General features: G+C 38.3%; 2 protein-coding genes across 2 annotated transcripts; both read left to right on the top strand.

The window, feature by feature from the left end:
- Positions 1 to 2,271: 2,271 nt before the first annotated feature.
- Positions 2,272 to 3,054, top strand: LOC107620930 (uncharacterized). The gene is made up of 2 exons (XM_016323014.1): positions 2,272 to 2,457; positions 2,647 to 3,054. The coding sequence occupies exons 1-2, from the start codon at positions 2,272 to 2,274 to the stop codon at positions 3,052 to 3,054; spliced, it is 594 nt and encodes a 197-aa protein (XP_016178500.1).
- A 5,734-nt stretch (positions 3,055 to 8,788) lies between these two features.
- Positions 8,789 to 9,487, top strand: LOC107620931 (uncharacterized). The gene has a single exon (XM_016323015.1). It carries the CDS (start codon positions 8,789 to 8,791, stop codon positions 9,485 to 9,487), a length of 699 nt encoding a protein of 232 aa, XP_016178501.1.
- The last annotated feature ends 16,387 nt before the right edge of the window (positions 9,488 to 25,874 follow it).

Here is a 25,874-nt window from a genome sequence, read left to right as displayed (position 1 = left end):
GTAAGAAAACTTAATCCGGAAGAATAAATAACTCTGAAACCTTAACTGTTTTCTCACATACATTTCACACCAATTCTACTGTTTTCTTTCTTACTTCCTAAAGTACTGTTTTAATGCTTTTGAACCCCCAAAACATCACTTTCTTCTTGCCTGGCTAAGTGATTCATTCGACTATTGTTACTCAATCCATCAATCCTCGTGGGATCGACCCTCACTCACCTGAGGTATTATTTGGTATGACCTAGTGCACTTGCCAGTTCAGTTGTGGTATTCTAATTCCGCACCAAGTTTTTGGTGCCATTGTCGGGGATTGACTGTGATTGACAACTAACCGTTGTCTAATTGCTTAGATTAAGCAATTTTAGATTTTGATTTTTATTTGTTTTGCTCTTCAAAATTTTCAAAAATTTAAGCTTTATTTTAGTTAAAGTTTTTTCTTAATTTATGAAATTAAGTTTAGTGTCCCCCTTTAGTAATTTTATTTTATTTTCCTGATCATTTTTCTTTTCATTATTTTTCGATTTTAGTGGTTTAGTTCTCTGTGATATTTTTGAATTGTTAGTATTATTCATTTAGTTCATTTTACTTTATTTCTATTACACGGGATACCTCACTGGGAATTCTCTGCACTCGGGCATAGAGATTTTCATTTTTCTTTATTTTCTGTCTGTTTATGAGCAGAAACATGGACAAAGAACCCCTTCTAGACTTTGATCCTGAGATTGAGAGGACTGTAAGAAGGCGTTTGTAGTAGGCTAGAGCTTACAAGGCTGCTGAGAATCTCAGGGATAACTCTCAGAAGAAAACTAAAGAGTCTACTATGGAGGTCAACAATAACAATAATGCGATTAATGCCAATATTGTTAATCCTCCTAATATGCCTGAACAACCGAGGAGAACACTTGGCTCTTATACTGCTCCTAGCCTGGATTTCTATGGGAATAGCATTGTTGTATCCCCTGTTGCTGTTAACAACTCTGATCTGAAGCCTCAGTTGATATCTCTAGTGTAGCAAAATTGCTAGTTTTATAAACTCCCATAGGAAGATCCCAACTTGTTTATTTCTAATTTCCTGCAGATCTGTGACACTGTAAAGACTAATAGAGTTCATCCTGATGTCTACAAGCTACTTCTCTTCCCATTTGCTGTACGGGACAGAGATAAGTAGTGGCTTGACACTCAACCTAAGGAGAGCTTGGATATTTGGGATAAGGTGGTCAACAGGTTTTTGACCAAGTTCTTTCCACCTCAGAGGTTGACTAAGCTGAGGACAAATGTTCAGACCTTCAGACAGAGAGAGGATAAGTCTCTCTATGAAGCTTGGAAAAGGTACAAGCTGATGCTCAGGAAGTGTCCTCCTGATATGTTCTCAGACTGGATACAGTTGCAGATATTCTATGATGGAGTTTCTAAGACCGCCAGAATGTCTCTAGATAATTTTGCAGGAGGGTCACTTCACATGAAGACCTCTGATGAAGCTATGGAGTTGATTAGATACCTTAGATACTATTCTTGCCAAAAATAAGGCTATGTCTCAACAAATCAATGCTCTTACACAACACTTGAGTGGAATGCAAGTCTCAGCCATTAATGCTCAAGATACTTCTTATAATATGAGTGGCAGCTTTCCTCAAGGTGAGACTTACAACTATAGCCAGTTTGTTCTTGAAAAGGTTAACTATATGGAAAATTCCTCCAGAAATCCCAACAATGATCCATATTCCAAGAATTTTAATCAAGGGTAGAGGAATCACCCAAACTTTGGGTGGAGAGAGCAACCTCAGAGGCAACAACCGAATTTTAACAAAAGCTCTCAGAGTGGTTTCAATCAGAATTATTTCAACAATCGTCAATTTTAAGCTCTCCACCACATCAAGCACCTTCTCAACCTCAGAGTGTCCCTGACTTGGCATCTATTGTTGCGGAACTCTCCAAGAATCAACACAGCTTTATGCAGGAAGCTAGAGCCTCACTCAGAAACCTGGAGATTCAAGTGGGTTAGTAGAGAAAACAAGCACCTGAGAGACCTCCTAATACTCTTTGTAGTGATACAATGCCCAAACCAAGAGAAAAGTGCAAGGCCGTCCAATTGAGAAGTGGTAAAATAGCAGGATTAGAGGCTAAGGATTGTGAGGAGTCGGTTGAAGAAAAAACTCCGAAAGGGAAAAATAAAGAGGTGGAACACATCCCAGCTAGACACCCTGACAACTCCTTTCTGGTCACTCTTGATACACATCTGACATTGCCTAAGGCTCCTGAATATAAGCTAAGATGCCATACCCTCAGAGACTTCAGAAGGCATCCAAAGACAAGCAATTTTCCAAATTTTTGGAAGTCTTTAGGAAGCTTCAGATCAACATCCCTTTTGCAGAGGCCCTTGAGCAAATGCCTCTTTATGCAAAGTTTATGAAGGAGTTGTTGAGTAACAAGAGGGATTGGAAAGAAAGTGAGACAGTGGTACTAACTAAGGAGTATAGTGTAATTATCCAAAAAAATATCCTAGAGAAATTGCAGGATCCGGGAAGTTTTTTGATTCCTTGTACCATTGAAGATATCACTATTCAAAGAGCTTTATGTGATCTTGGAGCTAGCATCAACCTCATGCCTCTTTCATTGATGAGAAAGTTTTAAATTGATGAGGTAAAGCCTACTCGTATTTCTCTTCAACTTGCTGATCATTCTAATAAATACCCTCTTGGAGTTGTTGAGAATTTACTTGTGAAAGTAGGACCTTTTATCTTTTCTGCTGATTTTATCATATTGGATATGGAAGAGGACAAAAATGCCTCTATTATTCTTGGAAGACCCTTTTTGGCCACAGGAAGAGCCCTTATTAATGTTCAAAAGGGTGAATTGACTTTAAGGATCAACGAAGATGAAATTGTCCTTAATGTGCTCCAGGCCTTACAACACCCTAATGAATCTAAAGGGTGTATGAGAGTTGATATGATTGACCCTCTGATTGAAGAGGCAATTAAAGCAGAAAAGCTTGATGATGTTCTGGATTCTCTTTCTAAGAATGATTTACTTGAGATTGATGATTCACCATGTTAGAAGGAGAAGTCTCACATGCCTAGCACTGAGGAAGGGCCTCCGAAGCTTGAGTCGAAGCCCTTGCCTCCCTCTTTGAAGTATGCCTTCCTGGGAGAACAAGATACTTATCCAGTGATTATTAGCTCCTCTATGAGACATGAGGAGGAGGCCTACTTCAGCTACTCAAGAGTCATAAAATATCTCTCGGGTGGACCATCAGTGATTTAAAGAGGATTAGTCCAACCAAGTGTATGCACAAGATCTTGCTTGAGGATGATGCCAAACCAGTTGTGCAACCACAGAGGCAATGATGCGTGAGCATCTTATACCCTTTTCCCCTTTATTTTCTAGTTGTTTTTAGTTAGAATTTATTAAGTTTTATTATATTTTAGTATAAAATCTTCTTTGGATGCTATTTTGAGTTATTTTGGTGTTTTTTTTTATTTTAGGTAAAATTCGGATGAATTTGGCAGAATTTTGTTCAAAAATAAAGGAAGAAAGTAGATGTTGTCAACCCTGACCTCCTTTCATTCCAACGAGCATAACTTAAACTACAAAGGTCCATTTAATGCAGTTCTAATGACATTGGAAAGTCAACTTTCAGAACTTTCCAACAATATATAATAGTCTATATTTTTTTTGGAATCACTGCCAAACCTGGCGCTAAGCCCAAAGAGGACAGAACTAGCGCCAAAACCCCCTACCAGCATTTAACGCCAGAAAAACACCAGGAAAACGCCCAAATTCAGGTCAAACTCACCCAAGGGAGCATCTTTAGTGGGATTTAGATTTTAATTGTTATCTTTTATCTTATTTTAGTTATTTTTATTTATAAACAAAATCTTTTAGATTTAGAATTGAATATTTTATTTTAGTTTCAAATCAAATTAGGTTAGTATAAAAGGGAAAAGATCTCTTGTAATTGGGATCTTCTCTCTTTCACACGGCACACTTTTGGAAGAACCCTAGTTTTCCCTATAAGTATGAGAAACTAAACCTCTTGGTTAAGGTTACGAGCTCTGTTTATTTCTATGGATTAGAACTAATATTCTTCTATTTTAATTAATATTTTGATTCAAATCTAAGGATTGTTTTCATTCTTAATCTTATGAACTGGGTGGAGCGAGGGTATGACCCTTTTCTACATGAGTTCTTGTGATTCTCGAGAGAGTTATCTCGCTTGAACTACAACTTGAAAACAAATTCCTCCTGAACTGCTAATTACATAAACTGATTGGGATATGTGATAATATAATCCTGTTAGTCTTGGATAATTAGAGTGTGGCGTTAAACTAGTTTTCTGAACATAACCCTCTAATCAAAATTAAGTGACCACGAGAGTGGCAATTAATGAAGGTTAGAGGAGGCTAAATCACTAAGAGATTAGGGTTTAGAAATTTATGGTTTGCCATAGAATGAATCATTCATTGTTAAAATAGTTGGTAAGAAATTTTAATCCAGAAAGATAAACATCTCTGAAACCTTAACTGTTTTCTCACACTGCTTTCACACCAAACTGTTTACTATTTTCTTTACTTGCTTATTTATTGTTTATGCAAATTGCAACTCACCAAACCACTTTTTTATTTGCTTGACTAAGTCCAACTTGACAACCATTGCTTGCTCAGTCCAACAATCCTCATGGGATCAACCCTCACTCACCTAAGGTATTGCTTGGATGACCCGATGCACTTGCCGGTTAAGCTGTTAGGAATCTCGAAGTCCCGCACTAAGTTTTTTGGCGCCGTTTGATGAGCGGATATTTTATACACTTTTTAGTACTATTTTCTTAATGTTTTTGGTTATGTTTTGTTAAGTTTTATCAAGTTTTAGTAGGTTTTAGTGCAAAAATTACTTTTTGGATGCTACTTTGAGTTTTGGTGCTTTTCCTATGTTTTTAGGTGTTTTTTGAGTGATTCTAGCAAGCTTTGGAAAAGTCTGATTCAGAGACAGAGAAAGGGCTGCAGATGTTGTCAAATTCTGACCTCCATGCATTCGAACGAGCATTTCTAGAGCTACAGTGGTCCAATTGATGCGCTCTCAATGGCGTTGGAAAGCTAACTTTCAGGACTTTCCAGCAATATATAATAATCTATACTTATCTTTGGAAATGATGGCCCAAAATGGCCGTTGAACGCCCTACTGACGCCCTGCCTAGCGTTTCAACGCCTCAAAAGGAGCAAGCCTGGCATCCAACGCCCCAAGAGGAGTCTCAACACGTGGATTCACCTCAAGCTCAGGCCAAACACTCACCAAGTGGGCCCAAGAAGTGGATTTTCGCACTAAGAGTCCAGTCTATCTTATTTCTGTAATCTCTAGTTATTATATTAGTATTTAAAGGAGAAGATCACCCATGTTAGGAATGACTTCTTCGACCCTATTTTCGAATTCATCATTGTTTTTCTGTAAGCTATGAGCAACTAAACCTCCTAAATTAGGGTTAGGAGCTCTGCTGATTCTCATGGATTAATAATATTATTGTTTCTATTTCAATATATCTGATTCTATTCTCTTATGCGTTCTCGTTCTTCAATCTTAATGAATTGGGGGTGAACCGTGACATTCATCCTTGTTCTACATGGGTTCCGTGTGAATCTTGACCTGGATAGCATTGAACTAAAGCTAGAGAATGCATTGCGGAGTCCAAGAGAGTACCTGGACAACTTTGGATATATGACATATAACCCCGTTGACCATGGGTTACTGAGGTTTCTGTGGCGCTAAGGCTAGAGTCAGAAAAGCATCATTCTCTGATCCGGAAGATCCTACCTTGTCTGTGGCATTTTAAGTAGGATCGTGAAGGTGAGTGGATTGCTTAGAGCTTCACCTTCGGCTATAGTGAGAAGCCATGGGTTAACTTGATGAGAGGACATGAGTTACTCGAATATGGTGGATTGCTATGGTTTAGAAGAGATTAACTTGATGAGAGGACATGAGTTAATCACTTACGGCTGCCATTGAATGAATCATTCGTTATTGAAGTAGACAGTAAGAAAAGTTAGTCCGAAAAGAATAAGCATCTCCGAAGCCTTAACTAAATCATTATCATTGTTTTCTTTACATCAGTCTGGTATTCTTTTCTTTTACTATTCATTTATGCTTTCAACAAACAACCATCTTTTCGAATCGTCTGACTAAGATTTACAAGGTAGCCATTGCTTGCTCAATCCGACAATCCTCGTGGGATTCGACCCTCACTCACCTGAGGTATTACTTGGACGGCCTGGTGCACTTGCCGGTTCAGTTGTGCGGAGTTAAATTTCGCGCACCAAGTTTTTGGCGCCGTTGCCAGGGATTGTTCGAGATTGACAAACTACCGGACTATTTTGTTGCTTAGATTAGGTACTTTCTACGGTCTATTTGCTCTTTTACTTGTGTTTCTTATTTTCTTTTTAAAAAAAAAAAACCTTTTCAAAACCTTTCTTTCCTTTAGTAATCTTTATCTTTTGTTTGAATCTTGTGTCAATTTTTAAGTTTTGTGTTTTTTTTCGAGTCTTTCCTTTTCCAATTTTTCAAAAATAAGTGTCCCTCTTTGTTTTCATCTTTTTCTTTGAATTTTCAAAAGTGTTCTTATTTTCCCTTCTTGATATTCGAATTGTTCTTGGTAATTTTCCTTGTTTGATTGTCTTTTAGTTGTTTTTCCTTTAATTTTCGAAAATTAGTGTCATTTGATCTTAAATTTTTAAGTTTGGTATCTCTTAGTTGTTTTTCTTCTTCTTTAAAATTCAAAAATCCAAAAAAAAATTTCTTTTGTCTTTGTTTAAATTTTCGAAAATCTTGTTATTTTTTCTTATCTTGATTTAAAAATTTTAAGTTTGGTGTTTTCTTGTTAGTAAAGTTTAAATTTTAATTTTCAAATCTTTTTCAAATCTTTATCATATCTTTTTACTTTAAATCCTTCCTATCTTATCTTCTTTTAAAATTTTTTATTTTTAAATTCTTATCTTTTTAAATCTTTACTCTCTTTTAAAATTTGATCTTCAAAATTTTTAAATCTTATCTTCCTTAATCTTTTTAAATCTTTATCTTATCTTTCTTTTTAAATTTTAAAAACTTACTTATCTTATCTTCTTTTTAAATTTAAAACTTTTAAATTTCAATTCTTTACTTTCTTTTAAATTTGAATTTCAAAATCTTTGTTTGACTTTTTCTTTCTTTTATTTTCGAAAACTACTTCTAAAATCACATTTAATTTTCAAATATTTTTAGTTAATTAGTTGTCTTAGCTTTTAATTCCCTTGTTATTTTCGAAAATCAATAAATAAATAAAATAAAAATAAAAATATTTTAATTCTAGTTTCCCTTTTCATTCTTAAAATTCGAAATCCCCCTCTCTATTTTCGAATTCCATCTCATCTTCCACATTCATTCTTCTTCTTCTTCAAATATCTCACAGGGAGTTCTCTATATTCTAACATAGAAACTTCCATTCTTTCTCTTTCTTGGTTTTCTTTTTCTTGTTTATGAGCAGGAACAGAGATAAAGAACCTCTCTTTGATCTTGAACCTGAACCTGAGAGGACTCTAAGGAGGCGGCTACAACAAGCTAGAGCACAACACTCTAGAGGAAATCTCATAGAGATTTTTGAACAAGAAGCTGAGAATACAGAGATAGCAGCCAATCCCAATGATAGAGGAGACGCAAGGAAGGTCCTAGGTGACTTTACTGCACCCACGTCTGACTTCTATGGACGGAGCATTTCTATACCTGCCATTGGTGCAAACAACTTTGAGCTGAAGCCTCAACTGGTCACTCTAGTTCAACAGAACTACCAGTTTCATAGGAAGATCCCAACAGATTCATCTTTAATTTCTTGCAGATCTGTGATATTGTCAAGACTAATGGAGTGGATCCAGAGATTTACAAGATTATGCTTTTCCCCTTTGCTGTAAGGGACAGAGCTAGGTTATGGCTGGATTCTCAACCTAAGGAAAGCTTAGACTGTTGGGAGAAGGTGGTTAATGCATTATTGATCAAGTTCTTTCCACCTCAGAAGCTGAGCAAGCTTAGGGTGGAAGTTCAGACCTTCAGACAGAAAGAGGGTGAATCCCTCTATGAAGTTTGGGAGAGGTACAAGCAACTGATCAGAAGGTGCTCTCCTAACATGATTTTAGACTAGGCCATGCTAGATATCTTCTATGATGGTCTTTCTGAGATGTCCAAGATGGCATTGGACCACTCTGCTAGTGGATCACTCCACTTGAAGAAAATGCCTGAAGAGGCACAGGAACTCATTGATATGGTTGCAAACAACCAATTCATGTACACTTCTGAGAGGATCCCTGTAAACAGTGGAGCTACTCAGAAGAGAGAAGTCACGGAAGTAGACACTCTGAATGCCATATTAGCTCAGAACAAGATCCTGACCCAACAGGTCAACATGATCTCTCAGTATCTGACTGGATTGCAAGCTGCAGCTGGCAGCACTCAAGCGGCATCCTATGAAGGAGAAGCCTATAATCCAGATCAACCCATGATGGAAGAGGTTAACTATATGGGAAATTCCTTAGGAAATCTCAATAATGAGCTTTATGGAAACACCTACAACTCATCATGGAGGAATCATCCCAACTTTTCATGGAGGGATCAATAGAAGCCTTAGCAAGGCTTCAACAACAATCAAGGTAGAAGAAACCAGAATAGGTTCAATAACAAACCATTCCTACCTTCTCAGCAATAGATGGAGACTTCTAAGTAGAGTCTCTCTGATTTAGCCACCATAGTCTTTGATCTCTCTAAGACCACTCACAATTTTATGACAGAGACTAGGTCTTCCATCAGGAATCTGGAGTTACAGATTGGTCAACTGAGCAAGAGGATCCCTGAGATATCCTCTAGCATTTTTCCAAGCAATACTGAAGTAAACCTAAGAGAAGAGTGCAAGGCTCTCACTATAGAAGCTGATGCCGAATCTGAAAAGGAGCTTCTGGCGTTGAATGCCAACAAGGGAGTAGCTGGGCATTCTTGCTGGCGTTCAACACCCAAGGAGGAGCAAGTTGTGGCGTTGAACGCCACAATAGAAGAGGATGGGTGTTCAACACCCACTAAGGACTCTCATATTGAAGAGCCAAGGGAAATTAGAGCTCATCAGGAGACTATAGAAGTCCCCTTGAATGCCCTATTACAGATTATGGAGTTTGAAGAATACTTCTCTTCTGATGAGGAAGAGGAAACTAGGGAAGAGAAAATTGCTCGGTACTTGGGAACCCTCATGAAGCTGCATGCCAAATTTTGTGAAACAGAGGCATTGAAGGAGGAACCTCCAGTATTTACCCAAGAGTGCAGTGTCCTGGTTCAGAAGAAGCTGCCTCAGAAGAAGCCAGACCCCGAAAGTTTCCTAATTTCCTGCACCATAGGGACAATAACCTTTGAGAAGGATTTATGTAATCTTGGATCAAGCATCAACCTCATGCCTCTCTCTGTAATGAGAAGGTTGGGAATTCTAGAGGTGTAAGTTGCCAACATTTCCTTAGAAATGACAGACAGAACCCTAAAAAGGGCATATGGCATGGTAGAGGATGTCTTAATGAAGGTTGAAAATCTTTACATCCCTACGGACTTTATAATCCTAGACACTGGAGAGGGCAAGGACAAGTCTATCATCCTTGGAAGGTCTTTTCTAGCCACTGCCAAAGCCACAATTGATGTGGAAAAGGGAGAGTTAGTTCTGTAGTTGCATGAGGATTGCATCTTATTCAAGATGTCCAAACCTAACTCCCCCTCTGACAAAAGAGGTACCACCGTACAGCACATAGTGTTCGAACCTTCTCTCTGTGTGCAGAGCTATACAGAGCCCCCAGACACCAACTCTAAGTTTGGTGTTGGGCAATCTTCATCAAGCACTGAGAAGGCAGGCACCAAGAAGAAGGTACCTAAGGGTTGGAAGGACAAGAAGATCCCTACTGAAGGCCTCTCACCTGGCATGAGAGTTGTCTTCACGGATAACCCAGTCATTCCACACACTGTGAACAGAATCCTGTCTCTAGAACATGTGGAGCTCATTCACGAGAGCACAGGGAAGAAGTTCACCGTAAGGGGCGAAGTTCTGAGCCCCTATCCATCTTCATAAAGGAGTTCTCCGTCAAGCTAGTGACGGTAAAGAAGCGCTTGTTGGGAGGCAACTCAACCATGATTAGAGTATTTCTGTTTTTCCTGAAGTTTATTTCTATTTGAGTTATATTAAGTTGTTTTCATAGTTGTTTCCTTTGCTTTTTAATGTCTGTGATCATGTACAGTACTTAGAACAGAGACAAGTACATCGAAAGAGGACGAGCAGAACACCTTGGGAAGACCCCTAGCTGGCGTTGAACGCCACCCAAGGGGCATCATGGGCGTCCAATGTCCTACAGGGGGCAGAGACTTGGCGTTGAATGCCACCCTGGAGGTAGCAAGGGCGTTCAATGCCCTACAGGGAGCAGAGACTTGGCGTTGAACGCCAGGAAGGGAGTCTCTGGGCGTTTAAATGCCTTATGGGGAGCAGAAGCTGGTGTTCAATGCCAGCCAGGGAGCAAGGCTGGGCGTTCAACGCCCACAAGGGGACAGAAAATTAGAATTCCCTAGCCTCTCAGGACTAGTGGGCCCCACAGAATCTCCACCTACCCCACACTCTCTCTCACCTTTCTATACCTTGAAAGCCACACCCTACTTTTCTTCTTCCTAACACACACACACACACACTTCCCTAAACCCATCATAACTCCCACCAACCCCCACCCAATTCAAATTTAAACCTTTCCCACCCTTTTCTCCCCTCCCCTATAGCTGAACCCTAACCCACCCTCCCCTATAAATACCCCCTCATTCACCCCTTCATACACACACAACCACATCCCTGTCATCTCTCTCACACTCTACATTCTACACTACATTCTTCTTCCCCTTCCCACACACAAGGCCGAAGCCTCTTCCCCCTCTCTTCTCCATCTCTTTCTTCCTTCTTCTACTATTCTCTTCTTCTTTTGTTATTTTTTAAAACCCGGTCAAACCATAATTAATTAAATAATAAATTAAATAGAAGCGAATATGGCTAGAAAATTTAGCAATCAGAATTTGATAATTTCAATATGATATTTGGACTCAGTGAATTTTTCTGAGTCGGAAAACATAGTTTTTTAAATAAATTCACTGAGTCCAAATCCACCGGGAGAAGGTTCTTCATGCTCAAAGAATTCTTCACCACTAAGACTTGATGCTTGATCTTCATCACCAAGAAAACTCAATTCTTGCTCTATCCCGTCTAATTCTTCATTTGGAATATGCATTGGAGGTTGTGCACATTCCCCCTAGCATCAAATTCAATCATCTTGGAGGGGTTTTCTTCAACTCTAGGTTCACATGGAGGTTCTGCATCTTCTAAGTCTTCAACCACTTTTTCTTTGTCTTCAATAATTATAGCTTCCTCTAATTGTTCCAACACAAAGCAATATTTCTCATCATCCAATCTCTTCTTCATGCTATGCTCTTCCTTAGATTCTTCACATGTAGCCAAGGGAGTTCCTTGAGTTCCCAAGCATTGGGGGAGGGGTTCATAATAGGAAGGTGGTTCATCATAGTAAGGATGTGGTGGTTCCATGTTCTCCATTTGTTCTTCTTCTTGCTCAACACACTCCAATCCATTGTTCTCAAGTTGAGATTCTACAATCCCCTTCAAACTACCCTCTTCGGTTGCTCTCTCGCAATCATCTGTGGACATGTGGTATGAGTCCCATGCATCTAACTTTTGATGGACAGTTGCTTGAAGCCGGTCCATTACCTCCTGAAAAGATGGATATGGATACTCTTCTATGGAGGGTTGTGGTGGAGAGTAGAATTCATCTTGTGATTGAAAATTAGTGTATATTGGAGGTGGCTCATCTTGGTCATGGTATAGAGGAGGTGGTTCTTGGAAGTATTGAGGTGTGAATGGTGGTGGTTCTATATGTGGCTCATATGGCTCAAAAGGTGGTTGGTATGGTGGATAGGGTTAGGGTCATATGGAGGTGTTTGGTAAAAAAAGGCTTGTGAGTATGGTTGAGAGTTATGTTGAGGATAAGCTTCATAAGCATATGGTGGTGGTTCTTGAAAGTCACAAGGAGATTCACCATAACCATTAGATTGATATGTATCATAGAATGGCTCTTGTTCATAGTGCATTGGTGGGGTTGTTGCCAAGAGGATTGATCATATGCATATGGCTCCTCCCACCTTTGATTGTCCCATCCTTGATGCACATTCTCGTTGAAGCTTCCATTTCCTACAACATATTGTAATCACACTCATAGCCAAAGTGAGAATTCATAATGAAAAGAGAAAATAGAAACAAAAGCTAATAAAAAAGAATGAAACAAAGTCCTAAAACTAGCAAAAACTAACAAGCAATCCAAAAATCAAGCTATTCTCAATATTCACATATATACAATAACCAATAACATAACACCATTGCAATTCTCCGGCAATGGCACCATTTTGATGAATGAATTTTTGACGGTTTAGAATTCACAAATAAAATCTCATTGCTAGTATAGTTTCTAAACCAACAAAGAATCCTCTCATATAAAAATTTGGTTGTCACAAGTAACAAACCCTATAAAAATAACCGAAGTATTCAAACCTCGGGTCGTTCTCCCTAGGAATTACAATAAAGTGTTCTTGTTATTGGTTATGAAGTATGTTTGGGGTTTTTGAAATAATAGACAAGAAATATAAATGGCAAAAGAAATAAACTAACAATTAACAATGCTCTTGGCAAGGTATGAGAACTAGAAGTCCTATCCTTATTATCCTCCTCAATTGTAACAACAATTGTCCATTGCTCCCACTTAGTTAACCTCTAACTATGAAGGAAGGTCAAGTGGATGAATTAACTTGATTCCACAAGTCCTAGCCTAATCATGATGAAAGACTAGCTTTAGTGGCATTCAAGTTAATTAGCAACTTCCAATTATCAATCAACAAAAGAATTAGATAACTCAAGAGTCACTAATTACTCTACCTAGGCCAAGAGGAGAAAAACCTACTCTATAATCCAACCAAGTATTTTGTCAAACACTTGGGATGCATAAAAGGAAAGTAAAATCAAATTGCAAGAATTATAAATCTACTACTACTAATTGCAAGGAATTAAACAACAACAAAGCAATTCAACAATAAAGGAACATGAATCATAAATTGCATTAAAAGAGAAATAAGAGGAACAAGAGTGCATCAACATATAAGTAGAGAATTACAAGAATTAAATGCTAAACTAGAGAGAGGAGATATAGAAGAACAAGAATTACAAAAAGAAAAGTAAATCAAAGCATGAAATTAACCTAGATCTAAGAAATCCTAATCTACCTCTAACCTAATTCTAGAGAGAAGAGAGAGCTTCTCTCTCTAGAAACTAACTTTCCCTCCAAAACTAAACTAAACTAAACTAATGTGTCAAGCTTGTTGATCCCTCTTCATTTCTTGGGTTAAATAGCATCAGAAATGAGTTGGATCTGGGCCTGGAAAGCCCAGAATGCACCCCAGCGTTTTGGCTTTAAGTGAGTCACGTGCGAGCGTCGACGCGTACGCGTGGGTCACGCGTGCGCGTCGCTTGGCAATTTGCGTTCCACGTGTACGCGTCGCCATGCAACCTCATCGTTTCATGCGTGCGCGTATGCCATGCGTGCGCGTGGAGTGAATTTTTCTCAATCCTTGATTTTCCATGATTTCTCCTCTTGCATGCTTTTCCTCTCCATCCCTTTGATCCATTCCTAGCCTTTCCATCCTGAATTCACTAACAAACATATCAAGGCATCTTGTAGAATCAAAGGTGAATCAAAATTAACAATTAAGGGCCTAAAATGCATATTTTCACACTTAAGCACAAATTAGGAGACAATCATGAAACCATACTATTTCATTGAATAAATGTAGGTAAAAGGTCATAAAATTTCCTAAATTAAGCACAAGATAAACCCTAAAAATAGGGTTTATCAACCTCCCCACACTTAAACCATAGCATGTCCTCATGCAAAATCAAGAAGGAAACAAAGGGTATCAACATTTATTCAATGCAAACTAACTAAATGCAACCTACCTAAATGCAACTATCTATATGAATACAACTACTTGGTCAAAATAAATCAATTCCGAAGAGAACATATATAGGCACAAGGGCTAAGGCAATAGGAAATCTAATCCACAATTGAATTGAGTTATTAGATATTTTTATAAACTTGCAAGAAGAGATGATCATAGTTGGAGACATGTAGTTGAGCAATCGAACCCTCACCAGATGTGTATCCGCTCTAGTCGCTCAAGTGTTTAGGGTTGATTCTCTCAATTCTCTCCTAATCATGCTTTTCAAGATTTGTTTTTCATCTAACAATCAACATTTATTTCATGCATGCATACAATTATCATGAGGTCTTTTCATAGGTTGTAATGGGGCTAGGGTCAAGGTAGGATGCATATTTGGTCAAGTGGACTTGAAATTTGAATCCTTGATAAGCTTAGACTTCCCACCTAACCTATGACATCCTATACAATTTCAAAGCTAACCTAACTACCCATTTTTCAATTTTTCACATACTCATGCATTTCCTTTTCATTTCACAACACTTATGCATTGATTCTTATTGAACTTTACTTTGGGGCATTTTTTCCCTTTTTATTTCTTTCTTTTTTTCTTTTTCTTTTCTTTCTATTTTTTTCTTTTGTTTTGTTTTTCATATATATATATATATATATATATATATATATATATATATATATATATATATATATATACTTTCTTTTTCTTTATCATTCATTTTTCTCTTTTTTTTTTCTTTTTCATTTCAAACTAAAATATATATAAGAGCATCAATGCATATGGTTTTACATTTAATTAACACATGAGTATGTACCTAATTTCTAAATATAGAATTACAAAACAAAAACACCATTTTCTCTCAACCAATGTCCCAAGTTTCCCACACTTGAATGACACACACTAGCCTAAGCTAATCAAAGATCTAAATTAAGGACATTTATTATTTTTCGCTTCAAGGCTTGTAATGTGCTAAAATTAAGAACAAAGTGGGTTAATCGTAGGCTCAAAGTTGGCTAACAATGGAAGATAAAAGGTAAGGCTATTTGGGTGAGTGAGCTAATGAAACAATGGCCTCAATCATATAAATGCATAAATACACAAAATAATGGATATATAGAATTAAACAAATCAAGGATTACAATCATAGGAAGAGAACAATGAACACAAGAAGGAAATGAAGTGGTTATAAGATGTAACCACACAATTAAGGCTCAAATCTCACAAGGTTGTGTGTTCTTAGCTCAAAACATATTCCATAATATATATATAATTCAAGCAAGTTCAATGAAAAGTTTTCACTCAAATCAATTGGAATGTCAATGCCCTATAGATAATTTCCTCGAAAAATTTCATTATTTTGACTAAGCTTATTTTGTATACATATGCAAAATTAAGAAAATGAAACTAAAAATCCTAAGAAACCTAAAAATGAAATGCACAAGTGTTGGGCTTAGAAAGTTGTCACAAAAAAAAATGCCGACTGGTCGGATGACCTCCCCACACTTAAAAGTTTGCACCGTACTCGGTGCACTCAAAGATGAGCAAGGGGGTACAACGACTCTTCGGATTGCCACATTCAGCTGGTAGATCAACCGGTTGTTGCTTGTTCTTTCTTTCGCTTCCGTTTTTGCTTGTGGTGCATCATTCATGAAAAATAGAGAACAACACCATAAGATGAGAAAATACAAAGCAAAGAAGCGTAAATTATTGGAATGAGGTAAATCACTAGAATGGGGTGAGTGAATTAGTGTGACATTAATAAAAAATAGGTGTGTGACTTCTAAATTGCACGCGGTTTAGAACACACACTAGCATGAAAGGTGATGTCACAAAAGAAGCATGCACGTCACTCATCCTAGCGTGCTTGAGATGCTCCAAACTTGCGGCGAAGACAACCAAACAAGCGATAAAGAAGCTTGAAAGCATTCAAGCCAGAAACATATGGATGCATATGATCATGAAATACAATGCATTAAGATAAATGCACAACATCCATCAAGAAATTGCCTAATCAAAGAAAAGGATTCAAATCACATGGTGGCCAAATCATGCAATTCAAAAAAGATTAACAAGCTTGAAGGCAAAGTCATATGTACTTGGTGTTCACAAAATTAAGCATTAAAAACTCAGACCAAGTAATAATTAATAACCTCAACAAGGAATCCTACAACGAATAACAACAATGATTATGCTAAGATAGCATTCAATTAGTAATAAGCAGCAATATATAGTAAACAAAATCAATAATCCAACACTTATCATGAAAAATAGAAAATTAAACAAAATTTAAACCATCAAAATAGATAACTAACTAAACTAACTAATGGTTGATGGTGTATGGTAGTGTTGGATGAGGTATAGGAGAAGGGAAGAAGAAAGGAGAAGAGAAGAAATGGAAAGATGATGAGAAAAGAAGATGGATAAAATAAGGGCATTCACGCGTACACGTGCATCACGCGTGCGCGTGGGAATGGTGCAGTGGAAGCGATGCGTACGCGTATATCATGCGTGCACGTCGATGGCTTATTTGGAGAGCGACGCGTACGCGTCGTGTACGCGCACGCGTGAGTTTGTTTTGCGCGAAAGGCACAATGTTCGCGTGATGTAGGTACAACTCTCGGGCAAATGGCTTGGAAGTGAAATTTTTGCATCCACGCATACGCGTGGATGGTCGAAAATGCTTGTTCCATGCGTGCACGTGATGTACATGTACGCGTGGGTTGGTGCTATATTTTTCAAAATTTTTCATGTTTTTGTACCAAACCAAGCATTCCAAACCTCCAAACAGCTACCAAAACACTATAAAACCTTATTTAACATACCAAACTACCAAATAGACTCAACAAACTAACCAAACATGAAATTAAACTAATTACCAATATGTACAAAGAGAGAAAAAGGAAAGATTTTACCATGGTGGGGTGTCTCCCACCTAGCACTTTTATTTATTGTCCTTAAGTTGGACATTGGGTGAGCTCCTCTCAAGGTGGCTTGTGCTTGAATTCATCTTGGAACATCCACCAATGCTTGAATCTCCAATAAGTTCCATTCTTTAAAAATAATGACTCCAAGCCTTGATGGAGTTCCGCACAAGCTAGGGGCTCCCAAATTGGATCCTCATCGCGTAATCCGGGGTCCCACACTTTATTTTCACACCCGTCTTGAAATTGATCATTATTGTTCCAACCGGGTGGCAAGCAGGATGAATTCTCCATGAAGTGCCCAAAAATCCTCCTAGACCCATCTAGTTGAGCACTATTCCAACCTTTATATTTCATGTTTGATGTATCAACCATAATGAGCCTTGATTTACAATGCCAACCACGAAACATATTTCTCTTACGCTTCATCCCGCAAAGTGTTCTAAGTTGACCATCCGTTTCAATCAAGCCATATTCAAGTGGGATAATATAGAAATAAGTTTTACCCACTCAAATGAAGGAGTAGATGGCAACCTAGGCAAAGACGCTTCCAAGGGTCTTAACAAAGCGTATCCAACTCCCGTCCTTCTCTTTCTAAGGATTTCTACCTCTTCACAAGTTTTCTCAAATGTAATCCTTTGTTCAACAATTTTATAGAAGCCTTTTCCCTTACTCGAACTATAAATGGGAGGGTGAGAAAAATTTACCTCCATAACGCTTTCAAATCCACTGGGGGAAGGTTCTTCATGCTCAAAGGATTCTTCACCACTAAGACTTGATGCTTGATCTTCATCACCAATGAAACTCAATTCTTGCTCTATCCCGTCCAATTCTTCATATGGAACATGCCTTAGAGGTTGTGCACATTCCCCCTTAGCATCAAATTCAATCATCTTGGAGGGGTTTTCTTCAACTCTAGGTTCCCATGGAGGTTTTGCATCTCCTAAGTCTTCAACCACTTCTTCCTTGTCTTCAACAATTATAGCTTCCTCTAATTGTTCCAACACAAAGCAATATTTCTCATCATCCAATCTCTTTTTCATGTTATGCTCTTCCTTAGATTCTTCACATGTAGCCATGTGAGTTCCTTGAGTTCCTAAGCATTGGGATGCTAACCGGTTTACCACCTCGTCCAAGGCGGCCGTGAATTACTATACATCCCTTTTCATCTCCTCTTGCCCTTGAAGAAGAACACCAAGGATGTCATCCATTGGAGGTTGGGGTGGATGAGAGGGCTCATTATCTTGGGGAAGGGGTTCATAATAGGAAGGTGGTTCATCATAGTAAGGATGTGGTGGTTCCATGTTCTCCATTTGTTCTTCTTGTTGCTCAACACACTCCAATCCATTGTTTTCAAGTTGAGATTCTACAATCCCCTTCAAACTACCCTCTTCGGTTGCTCTCCCGCAATCATCCGTGGACATGTGGTATGAGTCCCATGCATCTAACTTTTGATGGATGGTTGCTTGAAGCCAGTCCATTGCCTCCTTAAAAGATGGACATGGATACTCTTCCATGGAGGGTTGTGGTGGAGAGTAGAATTCATCTTGTGGTTGAAAATTAATGTATATTAGAGGTGGCTCATCTTGGTCATGGTATGGAGGAGGTGATTCTTGGAAGTATTGAGGTTGGAATGGTGGTGGTTCTATATGTGACTCATATAGCTCAAAAGGTGGTTAGTATGGTAGATATGGATTAGGGTCATATGGAGAGTATGGTTGAGAGTTATGGTAAAAAGGGGCTTGTGAGTATGGTTGAGAGTTATGTTGAGGATAAGGTTCATAAGCATATGGTGGTGGTTCTTGAAAGTCACAAGGAGATTCACCATAACCATTAGATTGATATGCATTATAGAATGGCTCTTGTTAATAGTGCATTGGTGGGGGTTGTTGCCAATAGGATTGATCATATGCATATGGCTCCTCCCACCTTTGATTGTCCCATCCTTGATGCACATTCTCATTGAAGCTTCCATTTCCTACAACATAGTTTTAATCACACTCATAGCCAAAGTGAGAATTCATAATGAAAAGAGAAAATAGAAACAAAAGCTAATAAGAAAGAATGAAACAAAGTCCTAAAACTAGCAAAAACTAACAAGAAATCCAAAAATCAAGCTATTCACAATATTCACATATATACAATAACCAATAACATAACACCATTGCAATTCCCCGGTAACAGCACCATTTTGATGATGGATTTTTGACGGTTTAGAATTCACAAATGAAATCTCGTTGCTAGAATAGTTTCTAAACCAACAAAGAATCCTCTCATACAAAAATTTGGTTGTCACAAGTAACAAACCCCTATAAAAATAACCGAAGTATTCAAACCTCGGGTGGTTCTCCCTAGGAATTACAATAAAGTGTTCTTGTTATTGGTTATGAAGTATGTTTGGGGTTTTTGAAATAATAGACAAGAAATATAAATGGCAAAAGAAATAAACTAACATTTAACAATGCTCTTGGCAAGGTATGAGAACTAGAAGTCCTATCCTCATTATCCTCCTCAATTGTGACAACAATTGTCCATTTCTCCCACTTAGTTAACCTCTAACTATGAAGGAAAGTCAAGTGGATGAATTAACTTGATTCCACAAGTCCTAGCCTAATCATGATGAAAGACTAGCTTTAGTGGCATTCAAGTTAATTAGCAACTTCTAATTATCAATCAACAAAAGAATTAGATAACTCAAGAGTCACTAATTACTCTACCTAGGCCAAGAGGAGAAAAACCTACTCTATAATCCAACCAAACATTTTGTCAAACACTTGGGATGCATAAAAGGAAAGTAAAATCAAATTGCAAGAATTATAAATCTATAACTACTAATTGCAAGGAATTAAACAACAACAAAGCAATTCAACAATACAGGAACATGAATCATAAATTGCATTAAAAGAGAAATAAGAGGAACAAGAGTGCATCAACATAAAAGTAGAGAATTACAAGAATTAAATGTTAAACTAGAGAGAAGAGATATAGAAGAACAAGAATTACAAAAGAGAAAGTAAATCAAAGCATGAAATTAACCTAGATCTAAGAAATCCTAATCTACCTCTAACCTAATTCTCGAGAGAAGAGAGAGCTTCTCTCTCTAGAAACTAACTTTTCCTCCAAAACTAAACTAAACTAAACTAATGTGTCTAGCTTGTTGATCCCTCTTCATTCCTTGGGTTAAATAGCATCAGAAATGAGTTGGATCTGGGCCTGGGAAGCCTAGAATGCACCCCCAGCGTTTTGCCTTTAAGTGAGTCACGTGCGAGCGTCGACGCGTACACGTGGGTTACGCGTGCGTGTTGATGAGCGGATAATTTATACGCTTTTTGGCACTATTTTTAGTATATTTTTAGTATATTTTAGTTAGTTTTTATTATATTTTTATTAGTTTTTATTTAAAATTCACTTTTCTGGACTTTACTATGAGTTTGTGTGTTTTTCTGTGTTTTCAGGTATTTTCTGGCTGAAATTGAGGGACTTGAGCAAAAATCTGATTCAGAGGCTGAAAAAGGACTGCAGATGGTGTTGGATTTTGACCTCCCTGCACTCAAAGTGGATTTTCTGGAGCTACAGAAGCCCAATTGGTGCGCTCTTAATTGAGTTGGAAAGTAGACATCCTGGGCTTTCCAGAAATATTTAATAGTTCATACTTTGCCCAAGATTTGATAGCCCAAACCGGCGTTTCAAGTCGGCTTAAGAATTCTGGCGTTTAACGCTAGAACTGGCATAAAAGCTGGAGTTAAATGCCCAAACTGGCACAAAAGCTGGCGTTTAACTCCAAGAAAAGTCTCTACACATGAAAGCTTCAATGCTCAGCCCAAGCACACACTAAGTGGGCCCCGGAAGTGGATTTTTACACTAAACACCCTAGCTTACTCATTTTCTATAACCCTAGGTCACTAGTTTACTATAAAAACTACTTTTAGTGATTCATCTTGTACCTCATGACACTTTACACGTTTTTTATATTGTATTCTCTACGGCATGAGTATCTAAACCCCATTGTTGGGGGTGAGGAGCTCTGCTGTTCTTCATGAATTAATGCAATTACTACTGTTTTCCATTCTATCACGCTTGCTTCTATTCTAAGATATTCATTTGCACTTCAACCTGATGAATGTGATGATCCGTGACACTCATCATCATTCTCGCCTATGAACGCGTGCCTGACAACCACCTCCGTTTTACCTTAGATTGAATGCATATCTCTTAGCCTCATGATTCAGATAAGAGTCTTCGTGGTATAAGCTAGAATTATTGGCGGCCATTCCTTAGATCCGGAACGTCTAAATCTTGTCTGTGGTATTCTGAGTAAGATCTGGGAAGGGATGACTGTGACGAGCTTCAAACTCACTTGTGTTGGGCGTAGTGACAGACGCAAAAGGATCAATGGATCCTATTCCGACATGATCGAGAATCGACAAATGATTAGTCGTGTGGTGACAGCGTATTTGGAACATTTTCACTGAGAGGACGGGAAGTAGCCATTGACAACGGTGATGCCCAACATAAAGCTTGCCATGGAAGGAGCCTTGTGTGCATGAAGAAGAAGATAGTAGGAAAGCAGAGATTCAGAAGACAAAGCATCTCCAAAGCCTCAACCTGTTCTTCATTACTGCATAACAAGTATTTATTTCATGTTCTTTTACTTTTTACAATTAAATCTGAGAATTATTAATATCCTGACTAAGAGTTACAAGATAACCATAGCTTGCTTCAAGCCGACAATCTCCGTGGGATCGACCCTTACTCACGTAAGGTATTACTTGGACGACCCAGTGCACTTGCTGGTTAGTTGTGCGGAGTTGCAAAAGTGTGATTGTAATTTCGTGCACCAAGTTTTTGGCGCCGTTGTCGGGGATTGTTCGAGTTTGGACAACTGACGGTTTATCTTGTTGCTTAGATTAGGAATAATTTATCTTTGTTGGTTTAGAGTCTTTTATTTGAGTTTAGTTTCACATTTTAAGTTTGGTGTCAATTGCATGCTTTTATTTTCTTTTAATTTTTTGAATTTGCTTGTTCCTAGTCCTTTCTTGATCTTTAAAAATTCTAAGTTTGGTGTCTTATTTGTGTTTTCCTTTAAATTTTCGAAAATTTGTGTTTTATCTTCTAAAAATTTTAAGTTTGGTGTTTTTGTGCTTTTATTTACTTAAAATTTTTTTTAAAAATTTGTTCTTAGTGTTCATCTTGATCTTCAACAAGGAATCCTACAACAAATAACAACAATGATTATGCTAAGATAGCATTCAATTAGTAAGAAGCAGCAATATATAGTAAACAAAATCAATAATCCAACACTTATCATGAAAAATAGAAAATTAAACAAAATTTAAACCATCAAAATAGCTAACTAACTAAACTAACTAATGGTTGATGGTGTATGGTAGTGTTGGATGAGGTATAGGAGAAGGGAAGAAGAAAGGAGAAGAGAAGAAATGGAAAGATGATGAGAAAAGTAGATGGATGAAATAAGGGCATCCACGTGTACGCGTGCATCATGCGTGCGCGTGGGAATGGTGCAGTGGAAACGATGCGTACGTGTATATCACGCGTGCGCGTCGGTGGCTTATTTGGAGAGTGACGCGTACGCGTCGTGTACGCGCTCGCGTGAGTTTGTTTTGCGCGAAAGGCACAATGTTCGCGCGATGTAGGCACAACTCTCGGGCAAATGGCTTGAAGGTGAAATTTTTTCATCTACGCGTACGCGTGGAAGGTCAAAAATGCTTGTTCCATGCGTGCACGTGATGTACATGTACGCGTGGGTTGGTGCTATATTTTTCAAAAATTTTCATATTTTTGTACCAAACCAAGCATTCCAAACCTCCAAACAGCTACCAAAACACCATAAAACCTTATTTAACATACCAAACTACCAAATAGACTCAACAAACTAACCAAACATAAAATTAAACTAATTACCAATATGTACAAAGAGAGAAAAAGGAAAGATTTTACCATGGTGGGGTGTCTCCCACCTAGCACTTTTATTTATTGTCCTTAAGTTGGACATTGGGTGAGCTCCTCTCAAGGTGGTTTGTGCTTGAATTCATCTTGGAACATCCACCAATGCTTGAATCTCTAATAAGTTTCATTCTTTAAAAATAATGACTCCAAGCCTTGATGGAGTTCCGCACAAGCTAGTGGCTCCCAAATTGGATCCTCATCGCGTAATCCGGGGTCCCACACTTTATTTTCACACCCGTCTTGAAATTGATCATTATTGTTCCAACCGGGTGGCAAGCAGGATGAATTCTCCATGAAGTGCCCAACAATCCTCTTAGACCCATCTAGTTGAGCACTATTCCAACCTTTATATTTCATGTTTGATGTATCAACCATAATGAGCCTTGATTTACAATGCCAACCACGAAACATCTTTCTCTTACGCTTCATCCCGCAAAGTGTCCTAAGTTTTGTGGTGAGTATCCCACAGTCCTCTGCCTAGTTTTCATTTTTCTCTTTAAATTTGAATTTGGTTTGGGTTTTGAGAAAATCTTATGATTTTGGTTGTTTAGGAGTGCTCTAGTATGAGCCATTGGTGAGTTCCATCAACCAATTTTGCGGGTTAAGGTAAGGAACCCTCTAATCCTTGTGATTTATCAATTTCATGAACCCTAAGTTGATTATAAGTGTGAAAATTGATTATGTTAGAGTATTGGGTGATTTTGGTGCACAATTAGAAGATTGATATTGCTTGAGGAGCCTTGGTGAGACTTGGAGATAAGGGTTGGTAGAGACTCTCAAGAAGAAGCTCAATTATTTTGGCTACAAGAGGTATGGTTTAAGTTTCATTTAAGTACTGTGTGGTGTGATGAGAATTCCTAGGCTAGATGCCCCTAGGATTAAGTTTGGATTGTGTAAATGGTTGGTACTAATATGCATAGTTGATATGTAATGTAAATTAATGATTGGGTTGAGAATTGTGTGAATTTGTATGTTTGGTGTGTTGAGGATTTGATGAATTGGATAATGAATATCAGTTTGTGGAATATACATTTAAATTGTGAATTTGGGCCGGAGGCCATGAATCCTGGGCTGGAGGCCGGAAAGAGGTAAGGAAGGTAAGTTGATGTGTGTATTGTGTGATGATATAAGAGATTGGATGGATTTTAGATATTAAATGTGTGAATAATTGGTTTGATTATTGAATAATAAGGTTTGAGGAATTGAGGTGTGGAATTTGATAGTTTTGTGTGAAATTGTGTAGATGAAGTAGGTTTAGTTTTGGTTGAGTGTAATTATGTGAATATGGTTGGGTTGTAGTCATTTGGATGAGTGGAAATGAATTTGGCTTGTGAACATTAGAAAAATTGGTAATTTCTGTTTTTGGGTAAAAACTGATTTTTGACCAACTTCGGTGGTCCGTAACTCGGTCCTCAGAGTTAGGAATTCTTAAAAATTTAATTTTTATGAAAGTTCATTCAACGACCTTTCCAATGGTACAGAAATGGTTGAAAAAGGAATTTTGTAGAAAAAGTTATGTGTGTCGGAAGTTTGGGGTTTGAAAATATAATCCTGCAGCTTTTTAACTTAGTAAAATTTTTAAGAAAATGTACTCCGATGCGCACGCATGGCTGACGCGCACGCGTCACTCACGATTTTTACTCTCTCACGCGTGCGCCTGGCCGACGCGTACACATTGATGTATGGATGCAAATGCCCAGTAGAAAATCCAGAGAGTTGCGCTGGTATTGTGTTGGTTTTGTGCGAGGAGCACAAAACGCACTCACGCGTATGCGTGGATGATGCGCACGCATCACTTGATCTCTCTGCTTTCCATGCGTGCACATAGACGATGCTCACACGTCACTTCCTTTTCCGCTTTCCACGCGTGCGCATGGGCGATGAGCACACGTGACTCTATTTTCAGCAAAAGTTGATTTTGAGTTTTTAAAGCCGAATTTCAGACTTTTAAGCCTCCATTCTCACCCTTTAAGTCTTAAAGCCTTATAGTAGGCCTAGAAATGAGAAGTGACTAGGAAGGGTGGTAGCTTGAGGGTGAAGTAAAGGGAGAGTAATGATGAATTATCATTAATAATGATTGTATGAGTTGCTGAGGGTGGTGATGGAAGTGCAGTGTATGCCGTGAGCCAAAGGACTGTATTTAATACTGATTATTGGCTGGTTATGGGTTATGTTATGAGTCGGATGTCTATGATAAATATTGATTTATGGCTGGAAATGAAAATATGGCTTTGAATGATTGTTTTATCTTGTGCTCTCTTTCTCGAAAGTGCGACCCCAGAGAGATGAAGGAAGGTGAGGATCCCCTTCCTTGTTCCTCCTGGTATTGTAAAATCACTCCCAACGAGATGATGGAAGGTTAGGATCCCCTCATTGGTTCCTCCTGGGCATATGAGAACGTACCTCCTGGGTAGATACAAGGGTTGTGGTTGCGTCCCACTTGTTCCATGTTGGTTAGTATAGAGCTCCCCGGGTGGACGCAAGGGTTGTGGTTTTGCCCCCACTTGCCCCGGGTTATGATGAATGATGTATAAAATGTGTAATTATGTGATGTATAAGTGATGATATGGTCACGATGAATGATTATGGACTGTTATGAATGAATGTGAAATGATGATCTAAGATATGAGTTTCCCTGGATGAAAGCAGTGACTAGCCACCACGTGCTCCAGGTTGAGACTCGATATTTTACTGACCCTATGTCATAAGTGTGGCCGGACACTGTGAAAGTTCTGGATGAGCTCGCCCCCGTGGATAAACACCAGTGTGGGTGTTGTATGATTATGATTATGATTATGTTTATGATTGAGAATTACTCGAGTTGGGGATGCACGACAGAGGGACAGTCCAATGGTTAGCTACCAGGACTTGTCGGGTTGGCTTTATAACCAACAGATGAGACTCATCAGCCA

The sequence above is a fragment of the Arachis ipaensis genome, chromosome B10, assembly GCF_059453495.1.
Source record: "Arachis ipaensis isolate K30076 ecotype BB chromosome B10, ASM5945349v1, whole genome shotgun sequence".
In the NCBI taxonomy this organism is placed as follows: domain Eukaryota; kingdom Viridiplantae; phylum Streptophyta; class Magnoliopsida; order Fabales; family Fabaceae; genus Arachis; species Arachis ipaensis.
This window is presented reverse-complemented; position numbering and strand designations above follow the sequence as displayed.

What these genes read in the sequence shown, in the direction of transcription:
- LOC107620930 (XM_016323014.1), top strand. Translation starts at nt 2,272, where the DNA reads ATGCCATACCCTCAGAGACTTCAGAAGGCATCCAAAGACAAGCAATTT. An exon ending in GGAAAGAAAGTGAGACAGTG is followed by an intron (nt 2,458 to 2,646) that starts GTACTAACTAAG and finishes GATGAGGTAAAG; the next exon opens with CCTACTCGTATTTCTCTTCA.
- LOC107620931 (XM_016323015.1), top strand. Translation starts at nt 8,789, where the DNA reads ATGACAGAGACTAGGTCTTCCATCAGGAATCTGGAGTTACAGATTGGT.